The sequence below is a fragment of the Heterodontus francisci genome, chromosome 36 (assembly GCF_036365525.1).
Source record: "Heterodontus francisci isolate sHetFra1 chromosome 36, sHetFra1.hap1, whole genome shotgun sequence".
Taxonomy (NCBI): Eukaryota; Metazoa; Chordata; class Chondrichthyes; order Heterodontiformes; family Heterodontidae; genus Heterodontus; species Heterodontus francisci.
In genome coordinates this window covers 28,528,413-28,552,759 of record NC_090406.1, presented here as the reverse complement: position 1 = coordinate 28,552,759, position 24,347 = coordinate 28,528,413, and the positions used below count along the sequence as shown (strand labels likewise).

Sequence of the window (24,347 nt, the reverse complement as noted above, 5' to 3'; positions counted from 1 at the left end):
AAATGTAGTTAATATGCATCTCAACAACAAGGAAATACGAAAGTCTATGTTCTTAAAAGTTCTAATCAGACTCCATTAACTAGTTTGTCAAATTTGCTAGTTTGAGATGGGTCTATGATCAGCATTAAACTGCAAAAGGCTAAACTCTGTCAAGGAATGGATAGGCTGCCCAATGCAAGAAAGAATACTGGTCAATTACATTTATCTCAATTTTTTTATTTAAGATTTTCAATAACTGTACAGGATACAATAAAAGCAAAACAACCAGCATAATTAAACCCATACATGGTCTTCAAGCAACTGTGAAGGAAGGTAATCATGAACCCAATGTATCTATTCAAATGCCCACAACCACAAATGATCAGTTTGGACATTGTGTTTCCCAGTGAACAATTAGATTTAATCCCAAGTACATTACATAAGGGAGCTTAACCTGGAAATTGTTTTCATTTGGCCTGTTATAGCATTGCAAGAAACTAGTTAAAACAACACAGCAAAACTCTGCTGTACTCTTGTCACCAATGATTTCTGCCCTTGAATAAAGAGTTAAAGATAAAGGTCTTTTAAGACCTCCATGCTCAGTTTTAACAGAAGGTACATCTGACCCTGTTATCCTGGTCAGGAGGGTTAGAATAAGACATCTAGAAATTGATAATCCGGGGGAGGGGTGGGGGTAGGGGGGGTGGGGTACGGGGGTGGTGGGGAGCAGGAATGTAGAAATAAAATTCCTGCTATTGATAATTTTTAGTAAAAACTAGGAGGAATTTCATCTATTCACCAAGTCCTGAAAAACATCACCAATTGCAGCTGACAAATGAACAATGATGTTCTCTGATTCAGCTATCTTCCAAACCTCCTGAAACTTAGGCAGATTGCAAAACATTCCACATGCATCTAGAAGAAGTGTATTGGCAGCAAAGAGAAGATTCATCAACTAATTGCTGCCCAGCCCTTGCAGCACAAATCAGCGGCTCTAAGTCGTGCAGGTGCATTGATATGGTGAAACTGGTCCTTCCTAAGCTGGATACTGGTAGCAGTACTATGAGGACTAAACACCAATTCCACTGTCAACCTGAAATATTCAAGTCGAGGTTAGCACAACATGCCTCCCATATGTAAATGATCACCAGGTTTACTGAAAAGTAAACTCAACTGGGGCACAATTCACTTCTCAGACAGACAGAATGGAAGAAAGTCCTCCAAGATCTGATGGTATGATCCAACAGCAAATTGCAGCCCCCCTTGGATAGATGATTTGAAACAAATCATCCAAAAACAAACATTTGCACTAGTTGAGCCCTTTGATGCTAAACATATGCTGGAGAAGCTATGGAAGAGTTAACAAACATCTTTTGGGCTCGTATGCTGGATCATTTATTTGTGGTTACTAATGCAAGAAAATTAAATTATTGCAGGATCTTAAATGTGATCCACACTGCCAATTGAGATTGCCTGACCCAAGAATGGACCATTTAACAGGTTATTTTCCCAATATTGCCCAATATTTACTTCCAGACACAGTTTCAATTGGGCTGCCTTCATGAACAATATAGCATCTAGCAGTGCCTCAGTATACAGCTCAGGAATTCCTGCCCCACCTACACTTGAATGGCGAGGGGAATTCCAGACAAAAGGTATTTAAGCTAAAATAAAAACAAGAAATACTGGAACCACTCAGCAGGTCTGGCAGCTTCTGCTTCTCTTTTCACAGATGCTGCCACTCCTGCTGAGTGGTTCCAGCATTTCTTGTTTTTATTTCAGATTTCCAGCATCCACAGTATTTTGCTTTTATATAAAGGTATTTAAGCCTTTGTTCCCATTATCGCACAACATAATTTAAGTCCAGTGTTTAACAATGTTGCGTAAGCATCATAGACAAGAGGATGCAGCAGAAGGGAAGATTTATAGTAGTATGGATATACATCACATCATCTGTTTTGAATATCAGTAGAAAAATCCAGCAAACAGAAAGTGCCATTAACCACACTTGGCACAAACCTTGGATGAGAAGCAGCCAAACTAGAATAAAAATCCATTTCCAAGTGCAATGGAATTTTCATTTTAGGCATATGCAACTTTTCCATATGAGGTTTCAAATGGTACAATATGTAATGGTACCATACTTTAAGATTACAGCAACAGTGGTACTAGTATCTTGATATATTAGAGCAATTTAGTGGAGCAGTGAGGGAACTGTTTGAAAGCATGATTTTTTTTAAATGGAAAATTTTAATGGGATCTTCTATATCAAAACTGCTGTGCCATTATCAAGTCTGACAAAGATTTCTGAGATATTACAAATGAGAGATACCCATAGGGTTCAGACACTGTGTAATGTTGTATTATCTAGCCAAGGCAAACAAATTGTGTCTTAAAAACATTTCTAAAAGAAAGCTAAAAGCCTTCCATGAAAATTGAAGAAAACAGACTTCTGCTTAATTAAATGGGAAAAGTATAGCAATAACATGGATATGCTTCAAACAAAAACTTCATATCAACCGGTTGGCTCTTGACTCAGAAATGAACAAATACATCATCAAAGTGCCAAAGAACTGGGAGGCCAAATCTGCTGGGACACGAAGTACAAAAGCAAAGTTATGAAGGGTAATATGCAAAATTGTGACTCAAAGTTTCCTTGATTGCTTAACCAGTTACGGCAGGACAGTTGAACTATACAAGTGAGGGAAGTCCCAGGATTAATCCCTAGATTTTGTCAAGATAGAGCTTCTGCAACTGACCTTAGTGCCCTGGGTTAAGGGGAAAATTGATGACTATCCAGTGACATCTGCTGGAATTTAGGATGCATGAAGGTCAAATGAAGGCAGAAACAGGCTTGATGAGCCTTGTGGTCAAATAGATCACACTATTTTAGACCCATGAATGGCAGGGAGTTGGGCGAGATGCTGCAAAGGGCACTTGAAACCCATGAAATTGTGTGCCAACAAGGAGCCAATGTCTTCAGAGGGGGAAGAAAATCACGTGGAATGTTAAATGCTGAAACATAAATCAAATACGCTATTGCCTCTAGAAACAGAGTGCCACTTCACACTGTGCCTTGATGGCAAATATAAATGGTTCCTTCTTTTGGTGCAAGCTGGTCTTTATACTTTTCTGTCAACTTCCAACAGAGAAAAATTCACTGGACCCAAATTCACCAACAATCACAATACATATTGTTGAACTTTCAACTGTAAAGCATATAATATTGGTGATGGCCTTTAGAACACAGGCCTCGGTCCGTGTAAACTTAAGTAAACAGAGATTCGCTGAATTGCATTGACAGTGCACTGTAGTTGTCGCCAGCATTTACGAACATACCCATCTCATTCGGTAATCTGCTGCTGCTGAGGATTTTGTTATGCTCTTGCAGGTGCAAGGTCATTTCTTCCCGTGACACACTGGAGTATGGACACTGCATGCAGTTATATCGACCTCTGGTGTGCTCCCACACAATTCTGCTGTTCGCCGATTGAGCTGCAAAAAGGTAAGGAACAATATTTGGTCAGAATTTACCAAAATGAAGTGCATGGTTATATAACCAAGGATAAATTTACCTGAAAAAAAAAAAATCACTGCTACTGTTAAAATCTGGTGATGAATCAATACAAACACAACATCCCCAGACACAGTTAATTAAAAAGTGTTGGGTATCAAGTACCAAACTTGACCGTATGTTTTTATTTTTCAGCTGCTGAAATGTAATATAAAGCAAACGGCACAACTGCCAGTCATGCAGGAGGAGACTCACTTCAAGCCGATCATTTTCTCAATACAAAATGAACGGGTCAGATCAGCAAGATCAATGAAATGTATTGGCAAGAAAATAGCAAGCAAGTGACCAGAAAAATCAACAAAAACTGTTGCCCAGGAATTAAACTGCTTATGCCCAACATTTTTCAATGAAACTGTGTCTTTCTCCCATAAGCAACGGCCTTCTAACTTTGAAACATGTAATTATAAAGAATTAAATTTCATTGGAGGATCATTAATTATGAAGACAAAACAGGCATTCTTCAGTTTTAAAAAGAAATTACACCCCTCCCCCCCCCCCCCCCCAAAGAATCTAGTTCACAAATTGCAGTTTTCAGCAGAAATTTAGCATTCAATAATGAAAAATTGACCAAAAAAAAGAAAAATATAATTTCCTTTGGAAAGTCAAAAAAGTAGTTGTAAGATTAAAATACACCTTACCCGCACTCTTCCTCCAGACTGCATTGGAGAATGGTAGACTTTCTGAGGGAACATAAGACCTAAGACGTGGCTGTGTGGCACCTTGGGAGAGGCTGTAAGGTGGTGGATGCATGTATGGAATGAAGGGCCCAGGCACTGGAGTGTGTGCTTGGCTAGGAAACCTGCTTAGGCTGGGTGTGGCAAACAGAGATGGCTCCAGCAGTGAAAATGAATGTGGGGTTGCTGAGACTAAGGGCATTGAATTTAGTGATGTATGAAGAGTTGATAGGGGACTTGGGAGTGGTGTGACTGGCTTTGAATTAGTTGCCTTGCTGATGGTATCAATGCTTCCCACATTGCTATCCTTTTCAAGCTGCTTGATGACACTTTGAAATTTCACTGGCTCCACAGAGATTGGTTGTTTAATCAGAGGATCTGATTCACTGGCAGGTAAAGGGCTGGAACACTGCTTCTCTATCTTCTGTGGCAGAGAATTTGTCACAGCATTATAACAAACATGCATATGTTTGAAAAGAGATCGATGTGTACGAAAACGTAGTTTACATGCTTCACATCTGTAAAATAAATCATTTCAAAAATTAATCTTGGACTCTTGGCACCTTTTCTGGGTTTTTAAAACTTTAAAAACTTTAAAAACTTTAAAACTTTAATGATGAAGGAGCCATGGCTCAGTGTGACACTCTCACTTCAGAATCAGAAGGTTACAGCTTTGAGTGCCATTCCAGAGACTTGAGCACATAAACTAGCCTAATGCAGCACGAAGTGTTGTACTGTCAGAGGTACTGTCTTTTGGATTAAAATTGAGGCCCTCTCTGCCTACTCGGGTGGGTGTAAACACTATTTCGAAACGCAGCGATTTCTCCATGGTGTCCTGGCCAATATTTATCCCTCAACGAACATCAAAATAAGATTATCTGGTCATTTAACTCATTGCTGCTTGTGGGACTGTGCTGCTGGCAAGTTGGCTGTCGCATTTCCCTATAACAGCTGCTACATTCCAAAAGTAATTCATTAGCTTTGAAACGTTGAGGTTATGAATGTGTTAAAGTCCTATGCCTAATTCTCCAGCCAAGGGGTGACAATCTGTTCCCAGACATTTGCCACAGCAATAAACCAGAAGGAAATATATGAGAAAAGCTGAGACTGATTTGTCCCTGTAGAGGAATGTAGCACATTCATCTCATTGGAGATCAATATTCATTCTGTACTGCCAAAAATGCAGGCACACAAACACCATTGCTTTGAGACGATCAGGATGGTGGCAAACAGTTTATTTAACTTTGCTACAAATTTTAAAGTTCATTTTTGACTTGAGCACCTGGATTATGAACATTACGCAAGATTTTCTCAGGAACAATACAAGAAAACCACATCAAGGCCAGTTAAAAACTGCAAGCGTTCGCCTATTAGCTCAGTGAATGAATGGACCCTCTGATGGATCACTGAGCCATAAAGACCCCACAGTCTGAGCTGAGTTAGCTGATCTCAACCAGGATAGCAGCGAACGTGCTACAACTGACCTCAGGGCAAGTCATTCCCTTTTTTCATTTAGGACCCGCATTTTCACAGACCTCAGCCATTTTGGGTATACCTCTGAAAATCTATTAGCAGGTAAGTGATCCAAGTCTCTAAGCAATGGGATTGCTCTGCCTGCATTGTGGAAGAACTATATATATTAACATAAATATGTAAACAAAATGTAAAATTTCTAACAATTAAAGAGTAGTCTGGTGGTGGAGTACAGAATGATCTTTGACCTTCAATGAATGGCATACAGACATATACTGCAATCTTCCATAGGGGCAGGTCAGTCTCTGCTGCTCTGATATTCTTCCTCATGGTTTATTGCTGTGGCAAAGGTCTAGGAACAGACTGTTACCCCTTGGCTGGAGGAGTAGGCTTAGGAAAAAAATTAACTCAAAGAAAAAATGAGCTCGTATTTACACAGTCTCCACTGCATAGAGCAGGCACATCCAGACTAACACAATTTGCCCGCTATATATGTGGTGGACAGAAAAACCCAAACAGAATTAAATAACTCCCAAAGCTGCCTGAAGCCGTCCCTTTCTGGCAACTGGGAGAATCTAGAACTAGGGGTCACTGTTTAAAAATAAGGCGTCGCCCATTTAAGACAGAGATGAGGAGAAATTTTTCTCTCAAGAGGGTCGTGAGTCTTTGGAATCCTCTTCCTCAAAAGACAGTGGAAGCAGAATCTTTGAATATTTTTAAGCCAGAGGTAGATAGATTCTTGATAAGCAAGTGGGTGGAAGGTTATCGGGGGAAGGTGGAAATATGGAGTAATCAGTTCAGCCATAAACTTACTGAATGGTGAGCAGACTCGAGGGGCCGAGTGGCCTACTCCTGCTCCTAATTCATATGTTCATATGTAATACACCAAGTTCCACATTAGTTGTCAATATTGTGACAGCTGATGGAGACTGTTCCCACAGTTAACAACTATGGGAAACAGTTAGAGAGTGGAGACTTCAGGCAGCTTCATTCAGCTGTTTGCAGACTTCAAGCAGCTTCACTTCCTGACTGCCTTCCATAATTATCAACAGGGTGAAAAGGTTTCACTTTGCCAGAAATCAGCAGAGCATTTAAAAAAAAAAGTAAAATATCAGTAAGTACAGTTTTACGACCAGGTGAGAAAGGTGTCTGGTGGTCCCTCTCAGGCTTCACTTGGTCTTATGTAACAGGGTTTTATTTTTAAACACACTGGGCTGAACTTCACCGGCCCCTCGACACTGTGGGTCACAGTGTGGGGGCCGGTAAAATCCTGCGGGGGAGAGGCCCATCTCGACCCGTGACGTTGAGAAGGGCCCGCCACATTACCGGCGGCGGGGGGACCTCGGTGCAGCCCCCTGCCACCAGGCGGCGGGCCCTTCATATACATATGCAAAGTAACATTGAACATATGTAAATAAACCTACCTGCAGGCGGCGGCCGTCCCACTCCAATATTACGGCCACCGTTCAGGTTCTCGCCCGGAACTCCACGCGGAGTACGGCGAGGAGGGGGCAGCAATAGAATCTTCAGGGCAGAAAGGGTGGAGGAGTGGGGAAATCAATTTTAATTGGATGTGGGGATGGTGGGAAGGGGTTGAAGGGCACAAGATTGAAGGTAAGGAGGGGGAAAGTTCGGGTCTTTGCAAAATCAATGGATGGTCATTTCGGGCAATGAAATGAACATTGCCGGGGTTGGGGAAGGGCCTCCATCTCCTAATTATTTATCAAAAACATATTAAGTACAATACATCTTTAAAAATTTAAATGTGTATTAAGGGCTTAAAGCCCTTTAAAGATGGTGGCACTGCACGCCGTTGCCGGGGACCTGGTGGCTGTTTCCTCTATGTCATCGGGGGCGGATGCTCCACCCCCTCTATTTTAATGAGCCCACACGAACTGCAGCGCACTCATAAAATTCAGCCCACTCTGTTTTTAGCTCCCCCTTGGTGAATCCTTGTTCCCCGCTTTTCAATTCTAAGGCAAAGAGACCAGCACAAACAGGTTTTCTTAGGTTTAAAGAAATTTATTAAACTTAAACGCTAACTCGGTTGACACATACGGATACAAGACACGCCCACATTAGCATGCATTCGTGATACACACATGCAAATAGAGACAGAAAAGAGCAGAAGAAAAATAAACTGGGAAAGTTTGAGTCAATATCTGAAGAGTTTTTGTTATGGTTCTTCGAGCTCACTGTAGAGTCCTTGATTGTAGGTAGATCTTGCTTTTCGTTGGGTCCCAGTATTCTTCTTAAACCTTAATTCATTGTAGGAGGTTTTTCTCTCTTGGGGTTCATGTGTCTTCAGTGGATTCAGAGGCTTGTGAGAAAGAAATGGGGGCAGACAGGAGAGAAATTCTCAGTCCAGGAGCAAACAGTCCTTCTCCGTTCAAACTCTCTGTGGCTAGTTCAAAAGACCCTGGAACAGCCAGTTAGTCATGTGACCAGCTGGTCTAACCAGTCCTGGATTGTATCACCTTAGCAGTCTCTGGAATGCTCCTCTTACACACAATACCTGACGATGAAGGTCCATTTTGGGTTGAATATGTCACGAAATGGTCCTTTGTCCTTCCAAGCACCATCTGTTAATATGCAAATGTCTTTCCAGCCATGGTTGATCCGTTTAACAAGCCCTTTCTTCACACCAGTAACAGTTTAAAATCAATGTTCATGACAAACTTAAATGTGCCTTATTCTTGGCAGCTGGGGGTGAGCATGACAACAGGCTAAGTATTTATTGAATGGCACAAAACAGCTAGCACACTTAACAGAATTTAAGTGATGCCTTTGTAACTGACACCTATGGTAATGACAAATGGCTAGCAGTATTTGCCTGATAAAGTGCTGGGGACTGTATTGTACTTTCATGACCTTCGGACATCCCAAAGCACTTCAAAACTTGAAAGGATCACTGGATACAAGGAGGGAAAGTGCTCTCTCTACTGTTGAGCAGTTTGAAGAGTAATAGTACTTTTGCACTCACATGCAGAGGCATTCTCCCAGTGGTTAAAATGTAAATGATTTGACACTGCAGATAGCAGCACCTACACACGATGTACGTTTAAACCAACTGTACCCAGGTTTAAAAAAAAAAGGTACAGGATATTTAAAGGCAGGTTTGGCATCGAACCCGAGTGAAGAGACTCCCACCGGCAAGATGGGTCTCTCACATCCTGGTGAAGCTGGGTTCCAACTTCAAGGCATTTCACAGCAGTCAACACTTAATTTCATTGCTGGAACTGGCAAGAAGGTTCTACATTTACTTTTATACTGGATGTACATGTGTTGAGACTAATTCAATCTGGCCGAATGTTTAACTTACTTGAAGTATCGGTTAGGTTTGTGATGTACTCTCATGTGATTCACCAGATGGTGCATACTAGAGAAAGACTCTTTACAGTCATTTGCACAACATTTATACGCTTTCCCTGAAAGGAAAACAGAGTCAGACACAAAGTAGCACATGTAGTAATTGTATTAGCATTACAACATATTAATTTTATATCCTGTGCAGAGCAAACTCAAGACTGTGACTTACAGTAGCCTCTAAATCAAGGGTCAGTAATGGCAATTACAAGCTAATCTGATAAAAGAACTCACAGATGGGAGACCGACATACATTTTATACTGAAATTCAATAGTGATTTAAAAATATTAAAAAGGCAATTTCTCTTACCCCAGTCCAGGGCATGCCTTTAAAACATGGCTTATACAACAACTTAACTGACAACATAACCAATAGCCAGTTATCAAAAAAATGCTTCGGAGGGATTTTAAAAACCCCTTCTGATTAGTTGGCTATTAACTAGGGATTTGACAGGGATTGCTGCTGGAATGCCAACTGTTAAGGATATTTATTAATGACGATTGGCAAAACCAAGTTATTATGGGAAAGCAGGATGTACAGATAATGGGGATATCACTCGAACAGAGAATTACACAGCAACAGGCCCAACCAGTCTGTGTTGGTGTTTATCCTTTACATGAGCAGTAGTCCCAATCCAGTGTGGTCACTTTGTTCCCATAACACTATATCCCTTTTCTTCAACTACCTATTGAACCTATGCTTAAATATTGACCTACTCTTGATTTCCGTCGCAAATTCTGGTCATGCATTCCACAGGCTCACAACCCCGTGTAAAAGGGTTTCCTATTCTCGATCATAAATGTCTTCCATTTAATCTTCTATCTGCCCCTCAAACACTGGAATCAGTCTGCCCCAGTCCCATCCCATCATATTTTTAAACAACTCCATCAAATCACCCTTGTTTCAATGACAATGACAACAGCCCAATTTTTCAAGTCCTTTTGTATTTGACTTGACTCAAATTGTAGTAGTCTCACTCAAGTCAAAAGACTGCAGATTTGAGCTCCACTCAAATGCTCATGAGCACATGGTCTAGTTTGATACTTCAGTGCAGTACTGTGGAATGTTGCACTGCCTGAGGTGCTATCCTCAGAAGAAACGTTAAACTGAGGCTTCACCTGCCCTTTCAAATGAAGGTAAAAAGATCCCATTGCACTATTTCAAAGAAGGGTAGCAGAATTCTTCGTGTGTCCTGGACAACATCAACCAAATAACACCTAACACACATTATCTGGCCATGATCTTGTTGCTGTTTGTGGGACCTTGCTGTGCACAATTTTGGTTGCCACATTGGGACATCCTGTGGTGCTACATAAATGCAAATCCCACCTCCCCTCCCTTAACTCAGCATTTAACAATGCATCTGGGATTCTCAGTCTGGACTAAAAATGAAGATAGTTATGGAAAGGTGGACAACATCAAGTCTCTGTTTACTACTAAACTTATAACAGAACTGCTAATCTCCATGCACCTCTCCCTCCTTCAGCCTAGTCTTGAGTGCAATAATAATCCATTTGATTGTCTTCCCAGAGTGCTCATCTTCTTTACAGGAAGCCAGTATTTCCCGCTTGTGGGTAAGGATAGTTTGCTGTGGGTTCTTGCATTCCCTGAAATGTGGATAATCACCACACCTTGCTCTGTCACTGTCAAGTTCCCATTTCAGCAGGGTGTCTACCCTTAAGCGCTCAATCCAGAAATCACTCCCACTCTATTATTGAAATCTTGATCTCAAGTAATCTCAGTTTGGAGGCACTTCCTGCAAATGTATTTGTCAGAGTTAACATCTGCTACTGGAAACTTCCACATCCTACAGGAACCACACACTACTATCCCTTCCTGTCTTTCTTACTATAAATGTTAGTTAAGTGTACATCCTTAACTGCTTAAATTTCAATTAAACTACTCTGCTCCTTCTTCCACCCCTACAAATTCACATTAGGGTCAATATTTGTTATGGAAGTACTGTTTTCATCTCACTCCACTTTAACTTGACAGCCACTGGGTAGATAGATAGCAAAACACATTTAAATTCTGTGAAATGGACAGTATGCACAGGACATTTTTTGGGACATGGGGTGCCCACACAAATAGAGTCCCACCACCATAGTTAAGAAAAAAAAGCAAAATTCCGTGGATGCTGGAAATCAGAAATAAAAACCGACAATGGAAATACTCGGCAGGTCTGACAGCATCTGTGGAGGAAGAAACAGAGGGCAGGATTTAATGCAGAGGCAGTTGCCCTGCCCACTGGCTGGAAAGTCCAGGCTGAGCCCTCCTCTGCCGGCCCTGGAAGTTACAACCAAATTTTATGGTCCTCGGGCAATAAACTGCTTGCAATCATGACTTCCGCCCTACAACAGGATGTCCCACCTCCAAGAGCTGCTGGCCAATTAGAGGACCAGCAGCTCTTCAGTCCCAGCAGTGCCACTGGGAGCAGTGGCCACTGCTCAGACTGCAACAGTCCCTGGAGCAGCAGCCATCAAGGAGGCCCGGAGTGCTGGTAAGTGGGGTCAGGGAAATCACTGGGTCCATAAGGCAGGCCCCAGCGAGGGTGGCCGGGGAGGGGGCGTGTGGTTAAAAGCAAGGGCCCTCTGTGGGAAACAGGGTGCCCAATCAGGAGGGACAACAGCACCCCCCACCCCACCAAGGCCACAGGGAGGCTGCCACATTTTACTGGGCAGCTTTCCCAACTAGCGAAGTACCCATCCGCATTGGTAAAATACCAGCTAATTAGGGAGGTGACGGGCATAGCACACCAGCCACCCCATCCGATTTTTAAAAATTACAGACTAAATGAAGAGTTATAAAAATTGACCATTCTTTTAAAAAGTGAACAATGCTGCTAAAAATGGCCATATGTGTATTTGAATCTGGCCACACCATCTCTTTAGAACAAACGATGCTTAGCTAGGTTGTGAGGTGTCAACTGAATCCATGAGGCGACACTTTTGAATTGAATAGGTGCTTCTGAAATAAAGAAGGTGTGAAGTTGCCACATCCTGGGCCACTGTCTGTCCCTACAGGGATGAAAATACCTGTCTCCAGCAGAGGTGAGAAGTAACACATTTTTTTTACTTTAAAGGGGCGAGCGAGAGAGGGGGGGGAAAGGAGGGCAAGAGAGAGAGAGCGCGCGAGAGAGAGAGCGCGCGAGAGAGAGAGCGCGCGAGAGAGAGAGAGCGCGAGAGCGCGCGAGAGAGCGCGAGAGAGCGCGAGAGAGCGCGAGAGAGCGCGAGAGAGCGCGAGAGAGCGCGAGAGAGCGCGAGAGAGCGCGAGAGAGCAAAAAGAGAAAGAGGAAAAAAAAGATCTAGAAAGAAGCATGACCAAACAGCTTTTCCAGCTGAGGGGCTGGGAAGAATCTAGCAAGGCAGAAGGGGTGTACCCTGCTGTGTAGAATTCTACGTCTATACTTATACAGCAGTCAATTAGAAGTGATCCTCTGTCTTCAACTGAACTTTCAACCAAGAGAGAAACCTACAAAAACCTCAGACTTGCAACCAACGAGAACTTAACTTCCAAGCAAAATCAACAGGTTTACCAAATGCCCCGAAACCTACACTCCGCTTACAACCGCTTACCCCTTTTCCTCTCTGTCTCTTCGGGCATCTGCGTGCGTGCGAGACAGCGAATAAGTGAGTGGATGCGGTTGCGTCAATTTTGGGTTAAGGTGTATTGATCAATAAATAATTGATTTTCCGTTTAAGCCTACAAGAAAACCTGTTGCTGCCTGTTTATTTGACAAATAAAACATCAATGGGTTAAACCCCAATAACAAAACACACTTGCTGTAGTCAGGTGAGAGTTGAACAGTGGGAACCACTTAAACCCCCCACCATGTGGCTGTAACAATGTGGTGCAGGCACACCCACAGTGCTGTCAGGGAGTCCCAGGAATCCCAAGGCTGAGGCAGCCCCAAGTGTATATGGGGACACTGTGAGGTACACATACATGTATGTGGGTGTGGCCTGCTAAGATCCTACAGATTACCAGTACAGAGAACACTGGTAAGCTCCCAACTGCACTTCCAGCTAAGATCACTGGACTCATTAGAGATTTTGCTTTCCAGAGTTATCTGGAGGGGACTGGGAAAAATCCCCAGGCTCTTGAGACAGGCCTACCCCTCCAAGCTCCACTAATGAACTAGGGTTGCCTAATCTATTGTCAAATTACCAGGCCCAGATAAAATGTATCTCAGGCTGCTAAGAGAAGCAAGGGAGGATACAGCAGAAATTCTGACCCTCATTTTCCAATCCTTTCTGGCTACAGGTGTGGCTTATTCATTGAGATTCATAGAGATATACAGCACTGAAACAGGCCCTTCAGCCCACCGAGTCTGTGCCGACCATCAACCACCCATTTATACTAATCCTACATTAATCCCATATTCCCTCTCATATCCCCACAATTCTCCTACCACCTACCGACACTAGGGGCAATTTACAATGGCCAATTTACCCATCAACCTGCATGTCTTTGGCTGTGGGAGGAAACTGGAGCACCCGATGGAAACCCACGCGGTCACAGGGAGAACTTGCAAACTCCACACAGGCAGGACCCAGAACTGAACCCGGGTTGTTGGCTCTGTGAGGCTGCGGTGCTAACCACTGCGCCGTGTATTGGAGGATTGCTAACATTATACCATTGTCTAAAAAAAAAGTGAAAGGGAAGGACAGAGTAACTTCAGATCAGTCAGCCTAACCCCTGTGGTAGGAAACTTATTGGAAAACCTTTGAGGGACAGTATGAACTAGTATTTAGAAAAACACAGATCAATGACAGCATGGATTTATTAAGGGACGGTCGTGTCTGAGTAACTCGATTGAATTTTTTGAGGAGTTAATAAGGAGGGTCGATTAGGACCAGAAACTGAACTGGAGTAGCCATATAAATACCATGGCTACAAGAGCAGGTCACAGGCTAGGAATCCTGAGGTGAGTAACTCACCTCCTGACTCCCCAAAGCCTGTCCACCATCTACAAGGCACAAGTCAGGAGTGTGATGGAATACTCTCCACTTGCCTGGATGGGTGCAGCTCCAACAACACTCAAGAAGCTCGACACCATCCAGGACAAAGCAGCCCGCTTGATTGGCACCCCATCTACAAACATTCATTCCCTCCACCACCGACGCACAGTGGCAGCAGTGTGTACCATCTACAAGATGCACTGCAGCAATGCACCAAGGCTCCTTAAACAGCACCTTCCAAACCCGCGACCTCTACCAACTGGAAGGACATGGGCAGCAAATACATGGGAACACCACCACCTGCAGTTCCCCTCCAAGTCACACACCATCCTGACTTGGAACTATATCGCTGTTCCTTCACTGTTGCTGGGTCAAAATCCTGGAACTCCCTTCCTAACAGCACAGTGGGTGTACCTACCCCACATGGACTGCAGCAGTCCAAGAAGGTAGCTCACCACCACCTTCTCAAGGGCAATTAGGGATGGGCAATAAATGCTGGCCTGGCCAGCGACGTCCACATCCCATGAATGAATAAAAAAAAAGGATAGGACGTTTGATGTAGTCTACATGGATTTTAGCAAGGTTTTTGATAAGGTCTCACATGGCAAACTGGTCAGAAAATTAAAACTCATGGGATCCAAGGGAAAGTGGCAAGTTGAATCCAAAATTGGGTCAATGGCAGGAAGCAAAAGGTAATGGTTATCGGGTGTCTCTATAACTGGAAGGCTGTTTCTAGTGGGGTTCCACAGGGTTCAGTATTAATTCCCTTGCTTTTCGTGGTACACAGCAATGATTCAGGCCTAAATGTAGGGGGCATGATTAAGAAGTTTACAGAGGATACAAAAATTGGTTGTGTGGTTGATAGGAAGAAAGCTGTAGACTGCAGGAAGATATCAATGGAGTGATCAGGTGGGCAGAAAAGTGGCAAATGGAATTCAATCCAGAAAAGTGTGAGGTCATGCATTTAGGTAGAGTAAACAAGGCAACAGAGCACACAATAAATGGTAGGATTCTCTGAAGTGTAGAAGAACAGAGGGACCTTTGGAGTCCAAGACCACAGATTACTGAAGGAAGCAGGACAGGTAGATAAGGCAGTTAATAAGGCATAAGGGACACCGATTAGTTGATGCATAGTAAACAAGAGCAGGGAGATTATGCTAGAGCTGTATAAAACATCAGTTAGGCCATAGCTAGAGTACTCAGTGCAGTTCGAACCACTGCATTGCAGGAGGGACGCGATTGCTCTAGCGCGATACAGGAGATTTACAAGGATGTTTCCAGGAATGGAGAATTTTAGCTATGAGGAAAGATTGAATAGGCTGGGGTTGTTTTCTTATTTGAGGTGAAAACATCATAAGGGACTTAGGTAGAGTAGACAGGAAGGGCCCATTTCCCTTAGCAGAGAGGTCAGATTTCCCTTAGCAGAAGCACAGATTTAAAGTGATGATTTAAAACGATTGGTAGAAGGATTAGAGGGGAGCGGAGGATAAATTCTCTCACCCAGAGAGTGGTGGTGTCTGGAACTCACTGCCTGTAAAGGTGATAGAAGCAGAAACCCTCATCACATTTATCAAGTACTTGGATAACCTACAAGGCTATAGACCAGGAGCTGGAAGGTGGAATTACACTGGATAGCTCTTTTTCAGCCGGCAGTCACAATGGGCCAAATAGCCTCCTTAGGTGCCATAGAATCATAGAAATGTATTAGTCATGTTCTACAGTATTGCATACCAGCCTCTTTCAGTTGTCAGGTTACTGAACTTCACACAGGGGAATGTTTGTTGCCTGACAGGTTACCTTGGAGCCACCTCAACATTAAACAGGATAGTTATTGGTTGGTCATTAGTCAACCAACTAGTGTGGGTTGCCAATGGAGTACTAAAGGCAACAATATTACATAAGGGATTAATCATTAAATAAGTGGCCCAGGAACAATGAATTGTTAGTGAACAAATCATTGAATCTTATAGGACGTGGTCATTTGGCCCATCAAACTTGTGCTGGTTCACTACTTACAGCTATTCCCCTGCCCCTTTTCCAATAACCTTAAAAAAATTATTTATCCACTTCTCTTAAAAGCTACTGTGGATTCTGACTCCACCCACATTCCTGGTAAGCTACTCTATGTCTCAATAATACTCTTTAAAAAAAAATTGAAGTTCTCCTAACCTTCCTCTTCATTCTTTTGACAACAACTTTTAAACTTATAGCCTCCAGTTACCAACTGGCTGGCTAGTGGAAATAGTTTCTCCCTCATGATCAAACACACTCAATTTTTAATACCATGATTTATATAATCAACCTTTTTTGTACTAGTTTATAAAGGAAACAAAACATAGGGAATATTAACTGATCACAGGGTAGAAGCCCAGAATAATATGGGTAAATTATGGAGCAACACCTTTTTATTTATGTCCAGTACAGGTCATTGCACCAGACAGAGGAGGGAGATAGAGAAAGGAGACCTGCTTTATACCAGAAAGCAATGAAGAGGCATCAAGGGAATTTAAGCCTGGTGTGGGAGAAAGACAACAAAAAAATGGAAACACTGATTGAAAGGAAAGATAATCCAAGTTCTTAAACTCCTGAAGGCAACGAGCAGATCAATTTATGGAAATTGTTAAAACAAATTCAATTTTTGGCCCGTACAGGAGGAAACGTTAACCTGAATAGACTGTCAATTAACACTATGGTTGAAGAATTCGAGAACAAAGACATTCTTTAATTAACTAGAGCATAATCCTGCAGGCTTGAACTGGAGATAAAAACAGAAATGAAAAGTGGGCTTGTACACCAACCTAAATAACTGACCAAATGATTTCCTTTCCTCTCCACTAGCATTTAACTGATCCATTACCACATCACATAATGCTAACTACCATTCCAGGATCCCATAATTCACCCTAAACTTCCATAGTTTGTGGTCGTGTGCTGGATCAGATTTGAAAAGGATGATGGAAATTATATCTTCAGTTTTCCACATGTGTGCACTTAAAAAAAAAGCCTTAGAACCTCAATTAGCAGTTTATTAAAAATGGTGACATATGTATCTTTAAAGACTGCTTTAATCCCATTATGGGATATACTTTGCTTGATTGGGTTTAATAGTAATTATTTTGAGTCTTCATACATCAGGTTTTCAGATCATGAAGATGGCCAAAAGTTAAAAAACTGAGATGCGGCCACAATTTGCATTAATGCTCAGAAGCTATGAATATTCATGTCAAGATTCAAAAGACTGAAAATGGCACAGGACTCAGTACAGCTGAATTATCTAATTCCTATTTTTGTACGCCCCCTGCTGCAATCTTGCCTACATTACAAAGCGTCCAAAATAGCTTTTAAAAAAAATAATCAATGCAGTGTTATGAAAATGCTGTCATTTTTAAAAATATGCTTTAAGGACTCGTTTAAAAATGGGGAAATTGATTCATTTGAAAAACTGTAGAGATTCCATAGATGCTGGACTTTTTTTTTTAAAAAAAAGGTCACTGGAAGGACTTTGGGACTTGGTTTGAAAACACAGTTACTGGAAGTCACGTCTTCAACTAAGTAAACAGCAGGAGTCTTCTGACTAGAGGAGTTGTTTACAGAGAAGTGACATGTCAAAATTTATGGTGGTCAAGAGTTGGTTTCGTTTTGGATATTGTTTTGCTTTAGTTGGGGGTAAGCCTGCTGAGAGAAGCCACCAGCTCATCCTTTTTCCACCTCTGAGAAACTCCGAGAATCCAGTGTGATAGCTGAAACCCCTGATGCAGTGATTCTCCTGGAAAGCCTGCCAGACTAAACCTCGACATTGCCTGAAAAGAACTGCTTCAAAAAGATCCCAGTGACAGTTGTTTATGCTTATTTGGACGTCAGAATAAAGGACTGGGAACATACCATATCTTATCCTTTTCCTTCAAGAATTAACAAGTATTTGGTCAAAGTATTTTATCGGTCTTTTTTGTAAAGAGATCTCTGCACAGAAAACATCTTTATTTTTTCTTTAACCGGTGTGCGTGCTTTGGGCGTGTGTTGAGTTAAGTTAGAAGCAAATTTTCATATTCCAACCTGTGTGTTAATGCTTTGCACCTGTATTGATTAAGTCCTGTTTTATAATAAATTAATAATTTTGTTGTTTATTAAAGAAGTCTGGTTGGGGGATTTTATTCTGAAATAAAAATATCAGTAACTGGATCAAACATTTAAATATATGTTGTGACCAGTGGAGAAGTGGGACTAGAGAAAGACAGTGCACTCCTCCCACCTCAGTCGTGACAGCAGTTATTCAATTTAGCTTACACCCTCACTGTCTGAGGGAAAAAAATCATTGGTAAAAACCAAAAGATTCACCCTTATTCTGAAGTTTTTTTGTTATTATTTTCTTATTTCCCCAATTCCAACTCGTACCATTAATAAATAGACAAGGGTGAGCTGTTTCTCAGCCTCCACCAATGCTATTCTATACCTGGGTATGAGTAAATGCAGGCAGCTATAAACCAACACACAATTTATTCAAATTACAGCAGCTAAAGTCAACTGTATTCAGTCCAAGAGATTTAACCTGGTAATTTAAAAATTTTACTATATTTCATCGTGTCTATCCAAAATAATGGCTCTCTCTGGATTCTCCCTCAAAGTGGATGCTCATTTCTTACTTGTTAAAGCTCCACCAGCACAGAGCCATTGAAGCACTTCACACAGCAGGCTAACTGGTCCAGGCAGAGGTAGCTCAACATAAACTTGGAATACTTAGTCACACAGCTTTCCATCAAAAGGACTACAAAGAATCAGTGGCTCTCACAGGCCTGACCTGTCTCTGATTTCAAGTTGTCTGGATGAAGAGAGAGATATGGGCAGCACAGTGGCGCAGTGGTTAGCACCGCAGCCTCACAGCTCCAGCTCACAGCTCTGGGTTCGATTCTGGGTACTGCCTGTGTGGAGTTTGCAAGTTCTCCCTATGACTGCATGGGTTTTCGCCTGGTGCTCCAGTTTCCTCCCACAGCCAAAGACTTGCAGGTGATAGGTAAATTGGCCATTGTAAATTGCCCCTAGTGTAGGTAGGTGGTAGGGAATATGGGATTACTGTAGGGTTAGTATAATGGATGGTTGTTGGTTGGCACAGACTCGGTGGGCCGAAGGGCCTGTTTCAGTGCTGTATCTCTTAAAAAGAAAATCATGAACCCAGACTGGGTCCAATTCCTTGGTCCGTGATAGTTGACCTGAAATGACTCATGATAATAGGTCAAAACAACAAGAGACATTAAACAGACTAGCTACTTTTGCTTGACTGTTATTTTTAGTGAATTATATAGGATGTTTGGGAGAAAAAGATGGGATTATTGGAAAAATTTAAACAATTAATGTATTAAACTACTCTCCACCAGAAACCAGTTATAGAGCTACGAATTTACATCTAAATAGCCCATTCAGACAACTCTTCAAGGTTTAGCTGTTACTTACCTGTTCATTTCTATCTGAATCTAGATTTTCATCTCCTCAGGCATTATGTGTGAGAATCCAAATCAATCATCTAATAGCCAAAAATATTGTTTTCCTTCCACAGAAAGAATGCAAAATTAAACAAATTTTCTCAACTGTAATTCCAATGTAAAAATCACGAGGTTAAAGACACTCAGCCAAACTGGTGAGCTGCCCAGAGATAATTAACAAACCCAAAATACAGGCCAAGGCTTTACTATTAACTGTGATCACAGTTACCAGTCTATACATGTTTGTGCTTTTTTTCTTATAAATATAATTTGTTCATGGGATGTGAGTGCTATTGCTCATCCCTAATTGCCCTGGAGAAGGCGGTGATGGCCTTCTTCAACTGCTGCATACACGCGTGAAGATACACCCACAGTGCTGTTAGGGAGGGAGTTCCAGGATTTTGACCCAGCAACAATTAACTAATGGTAATATAATTCCAAGTCAGGATGGTGGTGTTCCTATGCTGCCCCTGTTCTTTTCAGGTGATATAGCTCACAGGTTTGGAAAATGCTGCTAAAGGAGCCTTGGCAGTGCATCTTGTAGATGGTACACACTGCTGCCATGGTGTGCCAGAGGTGGACAAAATCAATGTTTAAGGTGCTGGGTGGGGTGCCAATCAAGTGGGCTGCTTGTCCTGGATTGTGTTGAGCTGCTAGAGTGTTGTTGGAGCTGCATTAATCCAGGCAAAAGGGAAGTATTCCATCCCAGTCCTGATTGGGGGGGGGACCTTGTAGATGGTGGAAAGGCATTGGGGAGTCAGGAAGTGAGTTACTCATCACAGAATTCCCAGCCTCTGACCTGCTCTTATAGCCACAGTATTTATGTGGCTGGTCTAGATAACTTTTTGGTCAATGGTCATCCTCAGGAAGTTGATGGGGGAATTCAGCGATGGTAATACTGTTGAATGTCAAGAGGAGGCAGTTAGATTCTCCTCTATTGGAGATGATAATTGCCTGGTTCTTGTGTGGCATGAATGTTACTTGCCGCTTATCAGCCCAAGCCTGAATGTTGTCCAGGGCCTGCAGCATGTGGGCACGGACTACTTCATTATCTGAAGCGTTGTGAATGGTACTGAACACTGCAGTCATCAGCAAACATCCCCGTTTCTGGCCTATGATGGAGAGGACACTGATGAAGTACATGAGGATGATTGGACCTAGGACACTGTCCTGAGGAAGGCCTGCAATGATGCCCTGAGACTGAGATGATTGGCCTCCAACAACCACAACCATCTTCCTTTGTGCGAGGTATGACTCCAGTCAGTCAATGGAAAAGTTTCTCTTGATTTCCATTGACTTCAATTTTACTAAGGCTCTTTGATGCCACACTCAGTCAAATGCTGCCTTAATGTCGAGGGCAGGCACTCTCACTTCACATTTGGAACTCAGCTCTTTTGTCCATGTTTGGACCAAGGATGTAATGAGGTTTGGAGCCGAGTGCTCGCGACCAATGTTCCCTCTAAGCTGTGTGGCTGCTCAACAACCCAAAAGTTCCTTCACAGGCCGAGCACAAGTTGGCCCTTTTGAGTTACCATTCACCTGCAGCCATACAAAAAATTTTAAGACCCCGCACCCTTAAACTAATCAGCCATGAACAAAAAAAAAAAAGCTAGAGGCTACATTCGCCCTGGCAGAACCCAAATGCAGCACCAGTGAGCAGGTTATTAGTGAGTAAGTTACTGGATAGCACTGTTAATGACACCTTCTTTCACTTTGTTGATGATTAAGAGTAGACCGATGGGCCTGTAATTGACCGAATTGGATTTGTCCTGCTTTTTGTGGGGCCACCAGCCTGCGCAATTTAAAAGCTTGACTAGGGGTGCAGCTAGTTCTGCAGCACAAGTCTTTTGGATTGCAGTTGGGATGTTTCAGGGCCCATAGCCTTTGCCGTATCCACTGCACTCGGCTGTTTCTTGATAGGCTGTGTTTGCTGACCATGTAACCACTAGGTGGAGCAGTACTGGCACATGTGCAAATGCAGCCTCATCGACTGAAATATGTCTGCAATGTCTCAGGCAGCTGCCAATAAAAAATGGTGCTGCTCAATATGACACAAAAAACGAATTAAACCCAAACCCCCACAATGGCAGCGATCACGTTCTCCATCTGACTCCCAACAGTACCCCGCTCCCCCCCATGCCCGTCTGCTCGCCACTCCCCCCCCACCTCGGCTGTTCGCTCCCTGCCTCGCCACTCCCTCCTCTCCCCTGGCTACTCACACTCTGCCTTCTACTTCCCCCCACCCTCAGCCGCTTGCTCCCCACGTTGACGCTTCACCACCACCCCCCCCCTCCCCTGGCTGTTCACTCCCGGCCTCTCACTCCCCGCCGTGCTGCCTGGAGAGGAGGTGGGGGTAGCAGGAAGCGAGTGGTTGAGAAGGGGAAATGGCAAGGCAGAGAGTGAGCAGCTGGAAGGGTGGGGGGGTGGCGAGGCAGGGAACGTGCAGCCAAAGGTTTGGTGGGGGGCAGGGAGGGTTGGCGGCAAGGCGGGATAGAGCAGTGAGTAGTCGGGAGCAGGAAACTGAAAGCAGCGATTGAGATGGGGATGGTGGGAGGGAGCAGGGTACTGTTGTGAGGAATGGAGGCAGTGATCGCAGCCATTGGAGGGGTGAGGGAACACTCTGACGTCATTACATCGGATCTCATTGGGTGGCGATGTTAACGTGCACATTTATACAGGCAAGCTGGCAAATGCTCGGACGCACTTCTGACATTGGCAAATGCTCTACATTGTCAGGGAGACACTCCGTTCTTGATATCACGTGGAGTGAATCGAATTGACTGAAGACTGGCATCTGTGACGCTGGGGACTTCAGGGGATGCCCAGTCTGGCAGAAATGTCCTTCAGAACTCAGCCAGTTCAGTCAATAGTGGTGCTAATGAGCTACTCTTTGTGACAGACACTGAAGTACCCCAACCAGAGTACAATCTCTGCCCTAGCTTCTTCCAAGTGGTGTTCAATATGCAGTACTGACTTATCAGTTGACGGCGAGTAAATGAATGCACATACCTCATCTATTCTCAACATATTTTGTTATTTTTCATCTGGATTCAACGATCCTTCACTACTTAACTGAATGTTGAAAAGGAGATAAACTGAAGAACTAAAAAGATCTGATCACAAACTAGAAAGGATTTATCTGTTAGGAGTTTATTTTCAAGCACATTTTCAGCAACCTTCTCTGACCTTCCACTGCTATAGCAGCAACATCCTTGTGGGGGGGGTCACCATTGACCAGAGGTTTAACTGGACCAGTCATACCAACATGGTTACATGAGTAAGACAGCTACTGGGCACTCTGCAAGGAGTGGCTCACTTCCAAATTGCTCAAAGCCTCTGCAACATCTACAAAAGGATCAGGTATGACAAAATACAAAACAAACAGTCGCTTAGATGGATGCAGTTGTAATACTCCTTAAGCTCAACATTATCCAGGATAAAGCATTTGATCAGTGTCCATTATTGGAATCAATATTCACTCCCTCCACTATCAATGCAATGTGGCGACAAGTATCCTACATTTACCCTTGTATCTGCAGAATAGACTGCAGCAATGCAAAATTAACTGACTGCAGCTTCCATACCCACAAAGTCTATTAACAAAAGGACAAGAGCAACAGGATCAGGGGAACGTCACATCCTCAATGATCCTCTCCAAGTCATACACCATTATGTCTTGGAAATACGCATTATCTTTCCTTCACTGACCTCTGGTAAAACTCCTGACATTTTCTACCCAATACCAAGGCAACAAGAAACTCTGAAGATCATAGGAAATTGGAACTTATCTGGGAGAGTAATCCAAAAGATCGAAGACAAAAAGAAATTAGGGTACAAAAAGGTCAAACATCTGTTAAGCTTCTAAATATGACATGATCATTACAGCTGCCACAGGTGACATTTAGGATAAGTCTGTCTGCAGCAAAAAGATCCAGATAATGTGACTGATGCAATTTCAACAGAGGAAAGCCACTTTCAGTGAAAAGGTGATACCAACTGGGCACACAGCTTTTACAATGTGGCAGACTTCCCAGTACAGCAGGTCTTTATAGTTAGTGTCCATCAGGCCCCAGAAGTCACCCAAATATAGGCATGACAACAAAGGGTCAACACTCCATAAATGTTTAGGTAGATTAGGACCACAGAAGTATGATCCTACATATTAAAGAAGGACCCATGACACTTTCATTATTCAGTAATTCAAGGTAACTGTTATTTGGAAGTCCAGATAGAAAGGTGATGTTCACGAGAGGCCAAGACTACCCTTTATAGCTATGGCTAATACCCCAATTAGAAATCTCCATACACCAGCAGAGAGCAAAACAAATGAGGCTCGTATGATAATCTAAGTTGCTTCTAAGCACATATGAGGGATGTTGAAGCAATGATTCTATTGTTTGGACCACTCAGATCAGAGCAGTTCTGTAGCACAGTCAAAATATTCAAAATTATCCCTGTAAATTTGCCTTCTAAAGGAATAGGCAGGGAAGACAAGACCGCCTGCAGGGCTGCAGGTTCACAGAAGAGGAGGAGTAGGGTGACAGTGAACAGCTAGGAAGATTAGAACAAAGATTGGGGATTGAAAACTACTCTAATAATAGACACATCTGCCACTGACTAACTTTGTTTTTATAATGAAAACAGATTTTTTCTCTCCTCCCTGGGGGTGCCTGGTTGGCATCCTTCCATCTACAAAAGATGGACAGGCAGCAAACAATCCATTTAGGTGGGGTGTCTTCTTTTGGTGCACCTTTGCTAATGGCAGTGAAGGCCAATCCTTGAGAGGCAGATTCTGCCACAAGTGCTGCATATGAAGCTGCGAGCTGTTGTTTTTGACGTTAGCAC

At 42.8% G+C, this 24,347-nt stretch overlaps 1 protein-coding gene across 2 annotated transcripts in view; it reads right to left on the bottom strand.

The window, feature by feature from the left end:
- Window positions 1-200: 200 nt before the first annotated feature.
- The window catches only part of znf414 (zinc finger protein 414), a 32,669-nt gene continuing 8,522 nt past the window's right edge, over window positions 201-24,347 (bottom strand). For both annotated transcript variants that reach the window (XM_068016404.1, XM_068016403.1), the window contains exons 3-5: window positions 9,023-9,128; window positions 4,192-4,745; window positions 201-3,474 (exon numbers count right to left, since the gene is read on the bottom strand). In XM_068016404.1, coding sequence (XP_067872505.1) covers window positions 3,248-3,474; window positions 4,192-4,745; window positions 9,023-9,078 — 837 coding nt within the window. In that variant the 5' untranslated portion in view covers window positions 9,079-9,128 and the 3' untranslated portion in view covers window positions 201-3,247. The remainder of the gene's footprint in view (window positions 3,475-4,191; window positions 4,746-9,022; window positions 9,129-24,347) is intronic.